General features: G+C 39.9%; 1 protein-coding gene across 1 annotated transcript in view; it reads left to right on the forward strand.

The window, feature by feature from the left end:
• Positions 1-4,082: 4,082 nt before the first annotated feature.
• The window catches only part of Pcdh9 (protocadherin 9), a 956,674-nt gene continuing 943,817 nt past the window's right edge, over positions 4,083-16,939 (forward strand). Inside the window, exons 1-2 of the mRNA XM_004643419.3 lie at positions 4,083-4,626; positions 5,835-9,005. Of these exons, the coding sequence (XP_004643476.1) occupies positions 5,970-9,005 (3,036 nt within the window). The 5' untranslated portion in view covers positions 4,083-4,626; positions 5,835-5,969. The remainder of the gene's footprint in view (positions 4,627-5,834; positions 9,006-16,939) is intronic.

The raw sequence follows: 16,939 nt of genomic DNA on the forward strand, positions 1-16,939 counted from the left end.
AACTATCATAAAATTGTAGTTCATGTTTCCCTGTACAAATGAAGCCTACTGCTGAGTTTGATATTTATTATAAAAGCTATAATCTAATGTCAAATATCCTGAAATCCTAAATAAGCAATGATAAACACAATTCAATACTTTCTTTGTAAAATAATCATGATAAAATAGCGGCTCTGGCAAGTGTCAGTTTATGTTGTGATAAGTTTTAAAGCCACAAACCTGGTATCTGTAATTTTCGTGGATCATGATAATACAACCAGTTGGTCTAAATTTAGTTCAATCATTCGAATAGAGTTAGTTCAATCATTCGAACACCTGCTTTCCTTTGTAATTTGATTATCTTGGACTAGGTTTTTGTTAAAATATAAAGAGAGGAAGGGGAGAGAGAGAGAGAGAGAGAGAGAGAGAGAGAGACAGACAGACAGACAGACAGACAGACAGACAGAGACAGAGATTCCAAAGGAAAGAGCTAATAATATACAGTGAAGCAATAAGCAAGAGAAATAATCAAGCAGCTTACTATAATTTGCCAGTTTGAAAAGCCCTAAAAGGTGTTAATTTTCTTTTTGGGGTGTTAAAATTTTGCATTGTCATTTTCTAAAAGTGACAATACACATAACCCTGAGCATTTTATCACCCACCCCAGAACAGCCTAGGAGTCTAGTCTCTTTTAAAATGGGGACAATAATGCCTGCTGTGAGAGGAGCGGCCCTGTGATGGATTGATTAATGTCTGTTAGACACAATAAGGCATTGGGATTAAAGGAACTTTAGAAGTGCAGAGCACAAAAGTATTTTTTATTTTAGTCCTTACTCTGATTGGAATACAAAACTGGTCCATTCGAGTTGAAAATATTACTCCTGAAGTCCTGGAGGAGAAAAGTTCACCCTAAATACCACAGTCTGTGTCTTCTGTAGAACCCGAAACTCACAGAGAAGGCCTTTGCAGCTCCTGTGGGAAATGTAGTTTCAGGATACGGAGGGCTAACTAGAAAATCTCAGAAAGAATCCAATTAAAAAACTGCAATGCTTAATAATTCAGGTTATTAAATCCCATTACATAACATTGATTGTTTAGGGTATAAATAGCACACTTGCTAAGGTTGGGAAATAGAAGATAACCATATTAGCTCAACATCTGCATCCACAGAGCTGTGAAGAGTCCTCAGCTAGCCAGCCAAAGAGGACTTAGCTTTACGAATAACCCATGACCTATTTAACCAGCGAAGAACAGGCAGGAAAAGTTCCTATTGCCCAGGTGATTTAATTCCTAAAGTGCTAATCAGGTATGAGACTCAGAAGAGCATCATCCTCGCTCGTTGAAGAAAATATACAGTGAAATGGGGAGCACAGTTACAGAGATGTAAGTGGGAGCCTAATACTATACTGAAAAATCTACATTGCATGTCAAACTGGTTCTCTAACATTTTATGAAATTCACTGAAAACTGATAAAATGCAGCGAGAAAACCAATATCTAGTCCCCTGCAGTACTAAAATTAATATTTCCTGAATTCATAATTTTACAGATACTTATTGTGAACAGCAGAGCAGAAACTAATGTGAATAGCTCTCAATATACACACGCCTTGCGCGGGGTTTTGAACAGAAGCTTAAAATTACAACAAAAAAGGGTTAGGCATGTGGGAATTTATACTTAACTCTTCTACAACTATTAATAAAATCTCCAATAATAGCACTCACTCAGAGTCTAGCAATCAGAAGACAGCACTGCAAGAAAGTTTCATCCACTCTAATAGGTACAACTGACACGCTTAAGGAAATGCATTCATTTAGGTCTGCTAAAGAAACACCTCAGATGGAATGCCCTGAGACAGTAGGTCTATTCTACATTTTACAATCTAGACATATCTCACTCTGGGTTTTTGACGTGTGGTCTCCTTTAATTGAAGTTTCATGGCTATAAATTTGAACATGTGATTGTTTTCTTCTCTTCTGTAAAGCTCCATCCTCTGTTCATACTAAGATTTCACTTGTGACCACGGAGGTAATATTGGGTTCTGCTAACTTCGAGCTATCCCTTAGCAAACAGAAATAACTCCAGTTGGTAATAATGTTAAACAATTATTCCTAGGAGACGTGCTGCTGCCGCACGACTTTCAAATGACTAGGGCATGATTCGAAGGTAACGTTACCGTTCATGAGATGAGCCGCAGAGGCTGTGCTGCTGTTTATTGTAAATATAATAGAAAAATGGTTAATTTATTGGAAAATAATGCACAGAATAAACTAGATGACAACTGCAGCAATATACCAATTTTAATTTCTGATTGGCACAATGGGGAAAGATAAAAGAATGATCCTTTAATTCACTCATTAATGTATTAGGTAATATTAGTGACATACAGATCCTGCAGCAATCTCTTAATTTTTTTATAAATTCTAATCATACAAAATATTTGTAGAATAGTTGGCTGTATAAAAGCACTTTCATCGAATTGCCTGACAGAAAATGTCTAATATTTCATACGAAAAGATCCAGGTAATGAATTTTACACTAAACACACAGGCACAGTAGTTTTACTGCGAATATTCTTCTGAAGAAAAGTTTTATTGTGAATATACTTCTGAGGAAAAAAAAAGTAGGCCTTATATTTTCTTGGAAGGAAAATATATTAAACAAGTAAAATAAATAATGGATTATTCACACAATATGTTGTAGTTTGGTAAATTTTCAGTCCTTTTAAAAAACTTTTAACTTTAACGTCTAAAGCAAATGCTCACATTTTAAAAAAGGATAACTGTTAAAAAAAGAAGAAATTCTTCAATATGCCATCAGTCCCTTCAATGTCCATACATACAAGTACAGTATGGGGAACATGGAGGTTTAAAATGCCCTTTTCTATAAGTTCGAACGAGTTATTTAATCATGCATCAAGACCTTTTCAGCCAACCTTTATAGGTCATTCAGAAAAATAATTCTTTTTTTCCCAAGTGAACTGTTAATGATAATGCCTCATACTTAGGTATCTGGCGTCGTACCTAAAACGTACGCAAACCTTCATGGTTTACTGATTTCAAAAGATCGATGTGATGCAGACAGCGCTTTAGGGAGCCAGGGTTAAAGGCGCAAGGTTAATCCCGCCCGGAGTCACTGCACCGGGCTCGGGTCTGAAATGCAGAAATGTGCGAGGGTGTGCTACCGAGCTGGAGTCGGGGAAGTGAACTACTCCGGGAAAAAATCAAGCTGTACTGCGGTGGGCCGGCACCGCGGGGCGCGGAGGAGCGCAGCCGGCCGGAGCGGCGGCCGCGGCAGAGGAGAAGTTTGGCGGGGCCGGGAGGGCTGCGCGGCCAGGGCTGGCGCGGGAGGCTGGCCGGGGACCGGGACTTCCCCGACCTTGCAGGAGAGGAGCACCCAGCTCGCTCCCGGGTCCAGCCTGGGGGTGCATCCCGTCCGCCTCGGGTGCCCGGCCTGGGGGTGCATCCCGTCCGCCTCGGGGTGCCCGGCCTAGGGGTGCATCCCGTCCGCCTCGGGGTGCTCGGCCTGGGGGTGCATCCCGTCCGCCTCGGGGTGCCCGGCGCACCACCCCGGAGTCCCACGCCGCGCCGCGCCCGGTCCGGCGCCGAGCTCCCCGGGAGCGGCGGCCGTGGGCTCCCCGATGCTGCGCTCGGCCCCTCCGCTTCGCGAGCCCGAGTTCCGACGTGCAGCTACGAAAGATCGGGCGCCTGGGGGACCCCGCCGGCCCTCGGCGGCTATCGAGGATCCCCACGCCCGCACCGCAGCCGCCGCCGCCGCCGCCGCGCCGCCGGAGTGCCGGGCTCTGAGGTTGCAGCCCCGGACGCGCATCCGAGCGCCGCCCCCTCCCTCGGGCCCTGCTGCGCATGCTCAGTGCGCGTCCCGGAACCGGCTCCCCTGGGACCGGGATCACTGCTCCGGGTTTTCGCGGCTGCCGACGGGGCCCGGGAGGGCAGGCCCGGAGACAGTCGGCTCCTTGTTCCGCGCCCCGCCCTCGCGCGGCTGGGGCCGCCCGCACCGCAAGATGCGGGCCAATCAGGGGAGGGGGCGGGGCGTCGGCCGCCACGCCCTCCCTCTGGGCTTATTGAGAGTTATATCAAGAAATTCAGTTCAGAGCGAGGAGAGGGAGGAGAGGGGCAGAGGAGCGGGGAGAGGGAGAGCACGCGAGACGGGAGGAGCGCCTGCGACTCTGGAGCACGAAAGACATCACCGATTAGGAATTTGTCGGGTCACTGTCACCTGGGAGAGCAGCCAGAAATTCAGCATCACCCCAACTCTGACGTTTCCTCCAAGAAGTTAGAGACTTGAGCAGTATTGACATCAGATGGAAATGGTTTGCTTGACTGTGGAAATACTCCTGAACTGAAGGAGTACAACTGGAGGTTGTGTGTGCGTGTGAAATACCAGAAGAGCCCAGACCCAGTGTGTACAGAGACGAAATGTGGAGAGAATGACTAACGACAAATCTGTGACTATGTTCTCCGGAGTTGCTAATTTGCCAGCCCGAAGGCACACATTTTAGAAGGAGGAAACGTTTTGCTGCTTCGGATTTCTCCCCAAACTGGTGCTACCAGATGCATGGCTTTCTGTGTCGGAAGAAATCCTTCCTAACTGCAGCATACCGAAAAGGGGAAAGGTTAAGGCAACTAACGTAAGTGTAAAGTTTCGCATGCACAATTGTAAATTCTATGCTCAGATGTGCCCTCGGTGTAGATGAGGGATGTTTGTAATTGGGCAGACGGTTGGGGCAGAGCTCTCCTACGGGGCTGCATCTGCAACCCTACCTGCATCACTCTGCCAGAACTAATCGCGGGCATCAGCTACCGTGCAGTCTAATGCAGATAAGATTAGAGTCTGGAAACTGACCAGTCCTACTCAAGTGGGTATCTGCCAGGAGCCTTTGCACCCGTTTCAATTGCAGTTAGGGGAGCATGCGAACGGAAGCCTTTCTGCGTGCATTAGTGGATTGCAGTATTTATGTGTAGCAAATGTTACTAATATTATAACCAGAGATCGGGGTTAAGAAACTGCATTTTTTCCCTCTTATACTCAGTAGAAAATATTGTGGTGTTCTGTAGGAATGTTAGCTGCGTTTCACTTCTAATCCCAGCACTCTTTCACCTCTACGACAAGGAATCTGTGTATTTCTACATTTTTGAAAGTTTGAATGCGTTTATTAATCTGGATGATGATATTTTGGCAAAATGGAGAAAGGAGAACAGGCTCTGGGTAAGAAATTTGGAGTCTTGGTATTGTGCTTTTAGGCAATCAGGATACATAGTGGCCGGTGACTGTAGCCTGTGATGCCGCAGCAGCATGTCCGGGTGCTGCTTCCCCAGTAAGACTGTATCACAAGGCAGTTGAACAACTGGGAGGAAAGAAAGAGGTGGTCTTTTTAGAAAAAAGGATGACTCAGTGTGGCAGAGAAGAAAACACATCATATTTGGCATATGACAAAGCAGTTAATAAGAAGCATAGCTAAGCACTCAGGGGTTTTCACTTCCACCTAAAACAACTGAGGGAGGTGGGTTAGAGGCCAGGCGGTGGGTAAGACAGGGGGAGGGGAGAAGAGAACAAGAATTCATGGTTTGAATTAGAGGATTAAAAAAAAAATTAAGCATGGGGAAACAGGTAAAAATAGCTGTCGTCTTTAATTGAAAAGTAGATAATTTCATTTTGTCCAGGCAAATGCAACAAGCAGGAAATATTGAGTGTTTTTTATCTACAGAGTTAACTTGCGAACAGTAGCAGAGCAAACTGCCATGTTTACTAACATGCAGTGGAAAATGTGGTGGGCTATTTTGTGACTGTGCTTGTATTTACTGAAGAATAATGTTGTCTGTACGATTGTGTTGACAGTGGCTGTCTCCAAATAAGCGATGAGATGTAATGCATCCTCCAGTCCATGCACACTTCCTCTTACAGTCTGTGCATCATTCCTCAGTGGAAACCTTTAAGCCCTAAAGCCCAGGAAAAGAAAATAAATACATTATCATGGACCTGAGGGATTTTTACCTGTTGGCTGCTCTGATTGCCTGTTTAAGGTTGGATTCCGCAATAGCCCAAGAACTTATTTACACTATTAGAGAGGAATTGCCTGAAAATGTGCCCATAGGAAACATACCAAAGGATCTGAACATTTCTCACATCAATGCTGCCACGGGGACTAGTGCCAGCCTTGTCTACAGACTGGTTTCTAAAGCTGGGGATGCCCCTTTGGTGAAAGTATCCAGCAGCACTGGAGAAATTTTCACAACTTCCAATAGAATAGACAGAGAAAAACTCTGTGCTGGAGCTTCTTATGCTGAGGAGAATGAGTGTTTCTTTGAACTCGAGGTGGTGATCCTCCCCAATGACTTTTTCAGGCTGATCAAAATAAAGATAATTGTCAAGGATACCAATGATAATGCCCCCATGTTCCCATCTCCTGTCATCAATATTTCCATTCCAGAAAACACTTTGATCAACAGCCGCTTTCCAATTCCATCAGCAACAGATCCTGACACAGGCTTCAATGGTGTACAGCATTATGAATTGCTAAATGGGCAGAGTGTTTTTGGACTGGATATTGTGGAAACTCCGGAGGGAGAGAAGTGGCCGCAATTGATTGTTCAGCAAAACTTGGATAGAGAACAGAAAGATACCTATGTGATGAAAATCAAAGTGGAGGATGGAGGCACTCCGCAGAAATCCAGTACGGCCATACTGCAGGTCACAGTAAGTGATGTAAATGACAACAGGCCAGTGTTTAAAGAGGGTCAGGTGGAGGTCCATATTCCAGAGAATGCTCCTGTAGGTACCTCTGTCATTCAGCTCCATGCCACTGATGCAGATATAGGCAGTAATGCTGAAATCCGGTACATTTTTGGTGCCCAGGTTGCCCCTGCAACCAAGAGACTCTTTGCTTTAAATAATACCACTGGGCTGATTACAGTTCAGAGGTCCTTAGACAGAGAAGAGACAGCCATTCACAAAGTGACAGTGCTGGCCAGTGATGGCAGCTCCACTCCTGCTCGAGCAACGGTTACCATCAATGTCACCGATGTCAATGATAACCCTCCGAACATAGACCTCAGGTACATTATAAGTCCCATCAATGGCACGGTGTATTTATCTGAGAAAGATCCTGTCAATACGAAGATTGCCCTAATTACAGTCTCAGATAAGGACACAGATGTGAATGGCAAAGTGATCTGTTTTATTGAAAGAGAGGTCCCATTTCATTTGAAGGCAGTATATGACAACCAGTATTTGTTAGAGACCTCTTCTCTGTTGGACTATGAGGGCACCAAAGAATTCAGCTTTAAAATTGTTGCTTCTGATTCTGGGAAGCCCAGTTTAAACCAGACCGCCCTGGTAAGAGTTAAGCTTGAGGATGAAAATGACAACCCACCAATTTTCAACCAGCCTGTAATTGAGCTGTCAGTTTCTGAAAACAACCGACGTGGGTTATACTTAACAACTATTAGTGCCACAGATGAAGACAGTGGGAAAAATGCAGACATTGTTTATCAGCTTGGACCCAATGCCTCCTTCTTTGATCTGGATCGAAAGACAGGAGTTTTGACAGCCTCCAGAGTCTTTGACAGAGAAGAACAAGAACGATTTATTTTTACAGTAACTGCCAGGGACAATGGGACCCCTCCCCTCCAAAGCCAAGCGGCTGTGATAGTTACTGTTCTGGATGAGAATGACAATAGCCCCAAGTTTACTCATAATCATTTTCAATTTTTTGTGTCTGAGAATCTGCCAAAGTATAGTACTGTGGGGGTGATCACGGTGACAGATGCAGATGCCGGAGAAAATAAAGCTGTGACTCTTTCCATTCTCAATGACAATGATAATTTTGTGTTGGATCCCTATTCTGGAGTCATAAAGTCAAATGTCTCATTTGATAGAGAGCAACAGAGTTCCTACACTTTTGATGTCAAAGCCACTGATGGAGGACAACCACCTCGTTCCTCCACTGCAAAAGTAACCATCAATGTCATGGATGTCAATGACAACAGCCCAGTTGTCATTTCTCCACCATCTAATACTTCGTTTAAGTTGGTGCCCCTCTCAGCCATTCCTGGGTCCGTGGTTGCTGAAGTGTTTGCGGTGGATATCGACACTGGAATGAATGCAGAACTGAAGTACACCATAGTGAGTGGGAACAACAAAGGCTTGTTTCGGATTGACCCAGTGACAGGTAACATCACATTGGAAGAAAAACCAGCGCTCACGGATGTGGGCTTGCACCGTTTGGTGGTCAACATAAGTGACCTGGGGTACCCTAAGGCTTTGCACACGCTTGTGCTTGTGTTTCTGTATGTGAATGACACTGCTGGAAATGCCTCCTATATCTATGACTTGATCCGAAGGACTATGGAGACCCCATTGGACAGGAACATAGGGGACAGCAGCCAGCCCTATCAAAACGAAGACTATCTTACCATCATGATCGCCATTGTTGCTGGGGCCATGGTGGTCATAGTTGTGATCTTTGTCACCGTTCTGGTACGCTGTCGACACGCATCCAGATTCAAAGCCGCTCAAAGGAGCAAGCAAGGTGCCGAATGGATGTCCCCAAACCAGGAGAACAAACAAAACAAGAAAAAGAAAAGGAAGAAAAGAAAGTCTCCCAAGAGCTCTCTTTTGAACTTTGTGACTATTGAGGAGTCCAAACCGGATGATGCAGTTCACGAACCTATCAATGGGACAATAAGCCTGCCAGCTGAGCTGGAGGAGCAAAGCATAGGAAGATTTGACTGGGGCCCAGCACCTCCAACTACCTTCAAGCCTAACAGCCCTGACTTGGCCAAGCACTACAAGTCTGCCTCTCCACAGCCTGCTTTTCATCTCAAACCAGACACTCCAGTTTCTGTGAAAAAGCACCATGTGATTCAGGAGCTCCCTTTGGACAACACCTTTGTCGGGGGTTGTGACACCCTTTCCAAACGCTCTTCCACTAGCTCAGATCACTTCAGTGCCTCAGAGTGCAGCTCCCAAGGAGGCTTCAAGACAAAGGGCCCCTTACACACCAGACAGGTAAACGAGCACTTTTACTGGTCTATAAGTACTGCATACAAGTGCCCAGTCAACCAGTATTAATGTGCCAGTGCGTCTATTGTTTTGGTCTAACTTTAGCTTAGTTATAAAGAGGAAAAAAAACTTGACCCCTTTTCTATTCCTCTGGGGCTCAGTCAAGAATATTTAGAACAGCTTTGAAATTTCTGAGTTCTGAGAATTATTTAACATTCCAGTTTCCTTCAAATGTCAAAAGATGAAAAGGGGGAAATTATTCCAAAGTGTCCCAAGATAATGTTTGCTGGAAAAGAAGACCCATCCTAGTCTGCCAAATTCTACTCTGGGGGGTTCCAAATTGACTGCTTCAAGATTTTCACATTACCATTTGATCTGAAAAGTCACCTTCAAATCTTGAGTTTCAAATGATGTTTGAAGGTCTGACATTATTTATGTTGGAGCTGTGGTTGCTAAAGGGGTTAAATTTTTTTGGTCTCTAAACAGGATAATAGAATATTAAAAGTACATCAGCTGAGAAGCACATGATTCTTGATAGATTGCAACTACTTGTAAGCCATATAGGAAGTCTTATCTTTGATTTGAAACTATTTTACTGTAACATAGTAAATTGGATCTTTAATAGAAAGATGTTCAGTGTCCATAATGGCTAAATACTCTTTCAAAAAAAAAAAAAAAAAAAAAGAAAGAAAAGAGAAAAAAAACCAGGAATGCTTTCTTCCTAGTAGAACTGATTTATAGAGAAATAAATGAATCCATTGTAAATATTCTTTCATCTTAGTAATGCATAAGTGATCTGTCATAACTCATTTTAAACTGTGAAATATACCATATGAAGAGGGATTAAGAGGCTGAGAAACTCATATTTCAACCAAATCCAGAATTAGTTTTTCTTAGGTCTAATAATTCCTTGCTAATAAAGATTTAAATGCGGCGCTGTCTAATTTATTTCACTGGTGCTTGTCTGTTGCACAAAATTTGAATGTTGATAATAGCCTGTAGATGGCACTCCGGTATCATGTCACTTGTACTGGCCAGGTGCCAGTCCTGCAGCAGCAAGGGGGGGGGGAGGGCAGGATCAAGCTGGTAGCACAGCCAAAGATACCTTTTATTTAATGATAGTTGTTCTGGAGCAACTAGCATTTAAGTTCATTTGCTTGCTCTTTTGTGGTTAGCTTTCACCACACCAACTTTCTAGGATTTTGTAACCCAAGTTCTATCTTTACTGGTGTGGAGTCCACCTCTGGTGATGTCCCTTCTTTACTGCTAAAAAAGAAAGAGCCCACAGAATTCAGAAAATCAAGCAAAAGCAAATTAGGTTAGAGAATCTTGACAGACATTGATGAATCCTTGGAAATTTCAGAGCTTTTCTTTTCTGGGGGTAGGTAACGTGGGGTCTCTCTGAAACTCTTTCCCTCTTACCATCTCTTCTTTCATTGTCCCAGTGACTTTAAACTCCATGGCAATAAAGTATTTGTAAAAATAATGTTGACAATGAATCACACAAATACTCCCAGAATACTAAGTATAGTTCCAGTGATCATACAACTAGAAGTTCCACTTAAAATTTTAAATATCCAGAGCACTTTAGAAGTATGTACGCTTAGAGTTTGAATGCACATAATAAAATGACATAAACTAAGTAATCAGCATTAAAGCCCTGGCTCGAACCATGAGATTTTCTGACATAAAATGAAGTTGTAATGATGAGTTCCTGTCGTATTAGCTTTATCAACTTTGGAAAAGAGATTTCTGCTTTAAAATTTGGAAATTAACCAACATTAGAAAAGAATGAGAGCTGTTAAACAGTTATGATAATAAAGTTCTTGACAAAACTTAACGGGCTTAATTAAGAAGTTGCTATTTTTTAAAAAAATCAATTTTAATGTGTTTTTATTATGAAAGTTGTTTACAATATACTTGTCATACTCTATGACCAGAAAAATACTTTGAAAACTTCTAACATACCATTTGACACTTGTTTTACGAGAAAATGTGTTGAGGTACTTCACACATCATCCTTCTTTTCGAGTAAGTGTAACAGGTTTTAGCATTAGGCACAAACCAACTTTCTCTGACTTCTCCCCAGTAGTTGAATTTATATAGTGCAGTGGCATACGTGTGGAGTGCATTTCAGTAAAACATGGATGAGGCCTTTTGTGGAGGCTTGAGCAGTCATAAAGATACTTGTTTGTATGATGTCATCCTTCAGATTGGATGTTGAGTAATTCTCTAACTGGAACCCCAGTGCACTTTAGACATTCCTTCAAACCATGAGTCACTTTGCAGTCCTCTGATAGGCATTCTGGGGCTCAAATGTAGCTATAATTTTCTATTATGATAAAGAGCTACTGAAATGGCTTTCTTACACCTGTTAGAAATTTTCATGCTGCAAAAGAAAACTGGTGATATTAGTAAGAAGGAATACTGGAAGTTAGTAGAGAGGTGACAGTGATATGCCAAGCAATGTGTACAATTTTAGGAAAAGGAAGCATATTTTCTATGAACGGAGGACATAAATTATATATGATCCTTTAAAAATGTTTTCCATTGAAGATGAAAAATGTTTCATGTATATGAAGATGTTTTAGCTAAGTTAAAAACAAAAATTGTTATTTTTGTCTCTCACTTCAAGTAGTGGCTTTTATATAAAATGCATTTCTGAAACTATACAGTTTTGAAAAGTGAAATCTATCACTAGAAAAGCATTTGGGGTTATTTATAAACTAATAAAAAAGTCCGAATACTTTCAGTCAGATGAGCAGAACTGCCGTTAACAGTACCACTTTTTCTCTTCATGGTGCTAATTGATATGTGAGTGAAATACAAGGTTTTTTAGTAAAGTGTTGTGAACTTATGTGTCTTAATTTTTATAATCAGCACAAAGATAACATAATGTCTGACAACATCTACATTATGAGTTTAGTTGTGAATGTATTTTGCCTTATTTATTCCCCCTTGTTTTTTTCTATAGTTTCAACTTGCAATGAATGTAGGGAAGAATTATAAATCGTATCCCTTATTCACTTTATCTTACTAATACTTTCTGTTTTCTTGAATACAACAAATCTATTACTGAATTTTCAATAAGTTATTTTTCACAAATTCTTGAAGTGTCCTTAGCGTTCAAGGATTGATAATTCACATTTTGAAGCATACATTTTAATATATGTGTTGGTGTTTATTTAACAAAATCAAAGTTTACTGCTCTAAGGCTAAGAGGATGACAGCATAATAAAATCCAAGAGAGCTTTAAATAATAACATTCATTGAATGTGTTTGTCTAAAAGGAGAAAAGTATTATCCATGATTATGATTTATAAATGTAATATTAATCTTCAAATTGTGTAGCATCTCAGAATCCCTTGGAACAGCTCTTGAAGCATGACTTTTGGGTCCCTATCTAGAGATCTTCTGGTTAGGCACTAGTTGGTCAGGCCTGGATATTAATATTGCTGCTAATTTCCTAGGTAATGCTGATGCTGCTGTTTCAGGGACCATACTTTGAGTAGAACCTGACTTAGCACATGAGAGCAAAACATGACAGCTCCTTTCCTTTTCATATTATCAGATCTAGCAGACCTGTTTTTGCACCGCCCAACTCTCAGCCCATTTATTGACAGCTGTTTTATTGTAGCTGGAGGCTTTACAGTAAGCTGTTTATTGCTATTTCCCAACTCAGTTGACAGCATTTGGGGAATTAATTTTCCTGGCCCCACTGTGATTTTTTTCAAGGGATGATGGTAATAAATGAAAATGTTAACATAAAAAGTAGTGCTCTATTTACATTTGACAAGTTCTTCAAGTAATAAAACAATCTGTGGGAGTTTCACAAGACTCTGCTTCTGAGTAAACAGTTATGTTTAATATTCTAAATGAAATGCTCATTTTATAGAATCTAGACATCCTGACCTTCACTTCTACCAATCTAGGATATTTGCTCATATGTGTATTTGTGTATCAATTCATCAATTTATACCTTGAAAATATGTATACATGCTGTGCCTGAATGTGTACCCCTGCTTTTCCTGCTATGAAGAGAATTCTTCAATTCCAAAGCATTTACAGATGCTATATTACATTCATGATTACTTTTCTTTATTGAGTAATCCACTAAATCACTGTTAACATGGCTTTAGATTATTCAAAAGGCACAAAGCAGTCCCAAAATTGATATTTACAGTAGTGAAAAAGAGAAATGCAATTGACAAGGAATGAAGGACATGTTAACAAATGTGAGCCTACCAAAAACTTGAAAATAATTTTAACTACAAAATTTTAATGTACTTTGATATTAATTGTTAAGCATGGGTGGTGCATCATAAAAATGCTTCTCAAAAGGCACATCATCTTAACGATGTTATCTGTTGTGACTCTTATTTCTAGTCTTCCTTGTCTGTGTAAATGATCATGAAGTCAGTTTTGAAACTTAGGAGATAGAAAAGACATACAGTCCCTTGCCTGTTTTGATTTTAAAAACAAGGATCTGTTGGAGTATCCATTCCAATTGATTATGTTTTCTGTTGGATTTGAGAGTCAAATATTTAATGATCTGTTTTTTTATCTTGGGACTTCTACAAAACTTGAGATATGTTTTGCTATTCATTTCTAAGAACAGTAAGAGAACAGATACAAAATGTTGCATTAACCAGAGACATTTCTGTTGATTCCTAAATACGCTTTTACACAGAGAAAATAGTTTCGGTACTTTAAATATCTTGTTCTCTTACTTTCTTCATCTCGTGCATTTCTGGACTTCAAAACAATACACTTCGACGTTAACTGTAGTTGCGGATGAGTCATCCTCGTGAGGTGGCACCCCAGGCACGGGCATCATTAGAATCGCCTTGCAAGACTAGCAGTGTAGCTCTGTGGTAGAGCTCTTGCCTGTCATGGACAAGGCCCTAAGCTTAATCCCCAGCACTGAAAAAACTAAACTGTCCTACAAAATTTAATTTTAAAATATACTATCTTCTTATCATATGTGCACCAATGATTGCTAGCTATTATTTATTTTCTCATACTAACACAGATTTCTAACATGCATTAAATGGAAAAGTAGAGAATTTGGATTTAACACAAAACACAGATACGAAACAAGATTTCTTTGTAATCAGTTATAACTGTTATTGAAGCTTGATGTTTAGCTTTCATATTAAAGTATGTAACCTATTTGTAATTACACCCAAAATGTTAAATAAGACTTCTTAATGTATCACGTTTCATGTTCAATTACACAAAGGTATAAGGTGACAGTTTCAAACTTACATCATAATTTCTTGTAATCTCTATTTCCACAGTATTTTCATTAATAAGATACTTTAGATTTTGCTGGGAATTTGGAAGTTCACTTAATGCCAAAAGGTACATGACAGTTGTGTTGGTCCACATGTGCCACCCTGTATTTATGAGATTTCAGGACCAAATGAAATTTCTGTACGGTTCTGTTTTAATACTTCTCAGCTTGACTTTGCAAAAGGTGACCTCTTCATTTATGCATGGTTCAAAACTGTGAATGTCATGGATTGTTTATTTTTACTGAAAATGCTCAAGTAAGTTTTCTCTAAATTTAGGCTACTGTTTTCATGAAGGGGTTCCTTTATTAAAAGTACAAATTATCCCCTTGTGAAGATTACTAAATCAGTTAATATCTTGCATATTTAGCTCAGTTGGAAAATAATTAAGAATCATATAATAGTAATTTCTTAACACCCAATTTCACATTTAATATTGTTTTACATAATTTGTTTGTATCAGACTCCTCAAACCTATTAAATGACTGTAATCAGAAGGCACACATTAGTGAGAACATGGGAATGCAGATGAGGACAAGGCTTTCTGTAAATTTCCATAGAGATATAACAGTGAAACATCTTGGACATTAATGCCTGTATCTCATGGCCTTTTAAATCCCACCCCCATGTTCGTGTCACACTACAGAAATAAATGCAAAAGTCACGTAAGAATATGATCCTTCATGTACCCAAGGAGCTATATACCACTGCTTAAGATTTCATCAGTTGTTACTTCATAAAACTACTAAATCTGTCAAGCATTCCATTTGGAAAGGATTTTTTTTTTCTTTTGCATTTGTTTGATACAAATCATTGGGCTATCTGTCATCAGAAATATGAACTGGAAAGTTATATTACTGTGGTTGTCATCTTGTTTCACATTTATATTTATTCCCTTAAACCAAGATTAAACATTTAAAATTTAAAATTCTCACAAAATTAGACATCTGTCGCGCTAAGAGTAAAGAGCAATGGTGATAATAACTGGACAACCACCTATGCTTTGTCTCTAGTATTTTGTCCTATAGATAGATTTTTTTTCTCCTGTAGACAAGAACAGTGGCAGAATCAGTAGAACTTTCTGAGATAGCATAATTTTAAGAAATTCATAACTCAAAGTCATTCATTAAGGATCTGTTCTCACTATGTACCATTATTTAAGTGACATGTAAAAATATTTTCTGTTGATCTTTAACAATTTCACTGGATACAGTACCAAAAATACTTACTAAATTTAAAATGCTGCCATTGAGACCACATACAGTATTCCTAGAAGAGGGGAAGGTGTAAGCATAGGCAAGATCTTCGAGGATTATTTAATTCATTTTTATAGTCAAATTACAATAATTATTCTTGTATTTTTTAAAAATAGATGAAATTTACTTATCAGGTCTTGGCAGAACTTTTATATATATATACATATATATACAACTTCACCACCTTTTACTTTTAATTTATGTAGATTTTAAATTATGTGAGCTATAGGGAAAATGGAAATTTGGCTGAGTTTATTTTATTTGCATAATATCTTATATTTGACATTCTTGCAAAGTTTGTTTGTCTATCTGATCATCTCTCCATTTTAGTATTGTGCTACTTTGCTAATATGCAGGCTCTGGGCCTTTTGCAGTCTGTTAGCAGTTGATTAAGAAACCCTAATCCCTTTCAGCATATTGAGGAACTAATGGGTTGCAGAGTATTTGAATCTTTAAGCTTCCATTGTAAATGGTATGAAGAATTGTCATTGAGCTGGTATTTGCATATATCTCTCCCAGTGTTAGTTACTTTGCTTCCTTCTTTGTCCCTCTAATCTTCAGCTTTCATCCTGAGAATATTTATTTTAGTCGGAAATAAGCATGCCAGTGATAGAAATTTGGGATTCACCTCCAAATGAATGCCATCACAGACAGGGAAGAGCTGGCACATTTTGCATAGATCTGTATGAACACAGTGAACCCTTCATAAGCTCTTAGATTGCAGGAAATCAGTGCTGAAAATTAAGTGGGGTTTTAAAGATTTGCAAAGTAGAGAGCTTTGTATAATGCTGGTATTGCAGGTGCCTATTAAATATGAAGTAAAGGCTTTGTAATACAACTAGCTAACACATTTCCATCCACATTAGAGTGATTTATAGCCTAGGGAATTAGTCTTGTCTCACTTTTTCCAAATGCAGAAACAGTGGCTATATCTGAAAGAATAAAAAAAACCCCTCAAATATATGCCTTAAAATGGGCAGATTTGCTCTTTGATGATTCCAATTAAAGATAGACAGTGGGAGGCTGCTTGTCCTTATTTGTGTTGCTTCAGAAGCACGTGATCCACGTTTCACTTTTTAGGAGCAGAAACTCTCCATTGTGCATCCAGACTTCGCTCTGAACATAAATCAGATTAAAACTGCAGGTATCTATAAGGCTGTGTAATACTACACTAATGAAGAGGGCTGGGTACTGAGTGCTTATGTCCTCATAGGAATTGCTGTAGATTCATTTCTCAAGCTATACTTAGAATTCCTCTTTGCTTCATTTGTAAATAATGTGTTTGTGGTACAGCAGTTCATTTCAAACATGCGCAGCTCCATGGATGTTTAGCATCCTGACAGTGTTCAGTAAATGCCTCGCTGTTCTTTAATGCTTAATGTCTTTGACT

This window comes from Octodon degus, unplaced genomic scaffold, assembly GCF_000260255.1.
Source record: "Octodon degus isolate 3935 unplaced genomic scaffold, OctDeg1.0 scaffold00175, whole genome shotgun sequence".
NCBI classification, from domain to species: domain Eukaryota; kingdom Metazoa; phylum Chordata; class Mammalia; order Rodentia; family Octodontidae; genus Octodon; species Octodon degus.